Raw genomic sequence first — 2,528 nt, forward strand, 5'->3', positions numbered from 1 at the left:
GCAAAATCATATTTCGACAAAATCGATTTTGGTTTTTGATGTAACTTTAAAAAAAATGACCGTAGACACATGAAATTTTCACTGAATGTTTATATAGGCATTTTCTATATTTGATAACATTTTCAAAATATTTTGAATTTTATTGGTTTGCTCAAAAAGCTTGAAAACTTAATACAAGGCTTCCAAAATAATGTTAAAAAAGCAGTTGAAAAATATTAAAAATACACGGGCACAATTTTTTTTTATAAGCATTTAAAGTTTAAATTTTGACTAAATACGTAATAATCATGGCAAATTTCAAAATATTATCTGAATTAGAAATTCATAAGAAATTTTCTTTTAAAATCTTAGGTTTGAAAATGTAATACAAGATTCTTCTTAAGTAGTTAAATCTGTAGTTAAAAAATCACAGTTATTTTTTATAGTTATTTTAAGATCAAATTTGGACGAAATTACATATATTAAATAACCAAGATTTTTAGTTTTTTAACAAAATAAATATCCTAGGCTGACAAATCGTCTCTACTCAGAGTCGTTTTTCGTATACAATGAATATCATTGAATTCAAATGTAATACAGTATCCAGCTGTACAGCAGAACGACACCCACTTATCCTCTTTTTTTTTGTTTAATTTAGTAAAAAGATTATTTATATTTTAATTTAAGTTAAAGATTTAAAAGAAAAAAGATGGAGAAATGTCCGTGACTATTATATGAAGTGGAACAAAGAGGAGAATTCGACCCCATCTGGTTCGGGTGCATCAAAAAAGAAAAAGTACCATTATGCTGATATTTTATCATTTTTAAAACCAGTTGCTGAAAAAAGAAGGTAATTTTTTTGTTTTTTGATATTTTTCACTACTAAAAGTTATATTATTGTTTTTAATAAGTAGGTATAATAGTATTATAGCTTTTCATTTTTATACTCTGAAAAATCCATGGATGCATTGGTGATTTAATTTATATTTAATTTTCTATTGATTTCCTTTTTTTTCTAGTAAAAGAGTAGACAGATTTTACATTAATATACCTAGTTAATTTTTAAAATGAGTTCGCTTATATAGTTACACAGATACTTAAAAAAAATTTTTTATTAAATTTATCTATCTTTTTATTATTACATACCTAATATTATTTTTTTGTTTAGTACAACTGGAAATTTTGAAGATAACCTCGACGAAAGTGTTCAAGTCGAACAAACTTTTGAAGAAATTAGCCCGACTAGTGAAACTGAGCAGAATGCAATAGCCTCTACATCCACTTCTCAAGTACACACAAAAAAATTTAAAAAAACTGTAAAAGAAACCCCGATTACTCCGTTCCAAAATAAATTATTAACTTATTTAGAGGAAAGAGAGTGCAATGATCCTGATAAACATTTTTTATTGTCTTTATTACCAGACTACAAAAACCTTAATGATTCCCAAAAATTAGACTTTCGTATTAATGCCCTTAACTTTTTTAAAAATGCAAATCAAACCCATAATATTAGTTCATCTTCTTCGACGTATCAACCGGCAAATGTATATCAGAATAATAACTCATATCAGGATTCCTCATCTTTTTATTTACCTCCGCATAGACAACCTGAAATCAACAATCCATATTATCCCAACGTTGTACCTCCATATCCTCAACCTGTAGTGTATTCACCTACACCTCAACCTCAATTCTCACAGTACCAACAAAAAATTACATCAAATGCCTCAAATGCCACATTTTCACTAACCAATATATCTTCAAATTTCGCTCCTAATACTTCCTCAAATAAATAAATTAAAAATATGGTTTATACATTTCAGTTTTTTTATTTTACTCTAATAAATATATTGTATACTCCCAGGGTTTTATTTTTTTTATATTATTACAAATAAAGGTAAAATAATTTGTTACAATTAAATTATATTGTTTTTAGTTTTCTCAAATAAATCACTACTTCTATTTATTTGCTGATTGCTTATAAATTACCTATTATTAATATATTCAATATGTATAATATCAAATATGAGGTAAATATTATTATCTATGGTAATTAAAAAATAAATAATTTCTTACCTTATAGTAATTGTAAGTCTTTGCTCAACGCATATTGGATTCCTCATATTGGTATGCTGCTTTGTTAAATGAGGACGAATTGTTTCCAACAACTCATCAAAAGAAGTTAGCGACATTCGGTAATATTCAAAAAACTTAAGAGGAAATTTTCGAATTGAATTGTAAAAGTTTTCAAACAAATCTTCCTCCTCTCTTTTTTGATTGAGTGGATGTACCCAAAATTGTCTAGATTTAGTAGTTGAAATAGGTTCGTCTAGTTCACCGGTTGCTTCCGCGGCACAAATAATATTTAAAAGAGCACTCATATTGAAAAAAATCAACCGTACTTGTCGTAAGCAGAACTTTGACTGCGCTATCTGTGCTAGTCAGCTGGTTATGATAGCGTATAATATTAGTATTTAGTATATTTATAATTTTAATTAAAATATTAATCAAAAATATAAATCAATGTATCATATAAATAAATAAATTTT

The 2,528-nt window shown here is 26.4% G+C and overlaps 1 protein-coding gene across 1 annotated transcript; it reads left to right on the forward strand.

The window, feature by feature from the left end:
• The first annotated feature begins 316 nt into the window (after positions 1 to 316).
• LOC111032273 lies at positions 317 to 2,192 on the forward strand. Its single transcript, XM_022312542.1, has 2 exons — positions 317 to 829; positions 1,148 to 2,192. Exons 1-2 carry the CDS (start codon positions 714 to 716, stop codon positions 1,773 to 1,775), a joined length of 744 nt encoding a protein of 247 aa, XP_022168234.1. The 5' UTR covers positions 317 to 713; the 3' UTR covers positions 1,776 to 2,192.
• The last annotated feature ends 336 nt before the right edge of the window (positions 2,193 to 2,528 follow it).

Source organism: Myzus persicae, unplaced genomic scaffold (assembly GCF_001856785.1).
Source record: "Myzus persicae strain clone G006 unplaced genomic scaffold, MPER_G0061.0, whole genome shotgun sequence".
Classification (NCBI taxonomy): Eukaryota; Metazoa; Arthropoda; class Insecta; order Hemiptera; family Aphididae; genus Myzus; species Myzus persicae.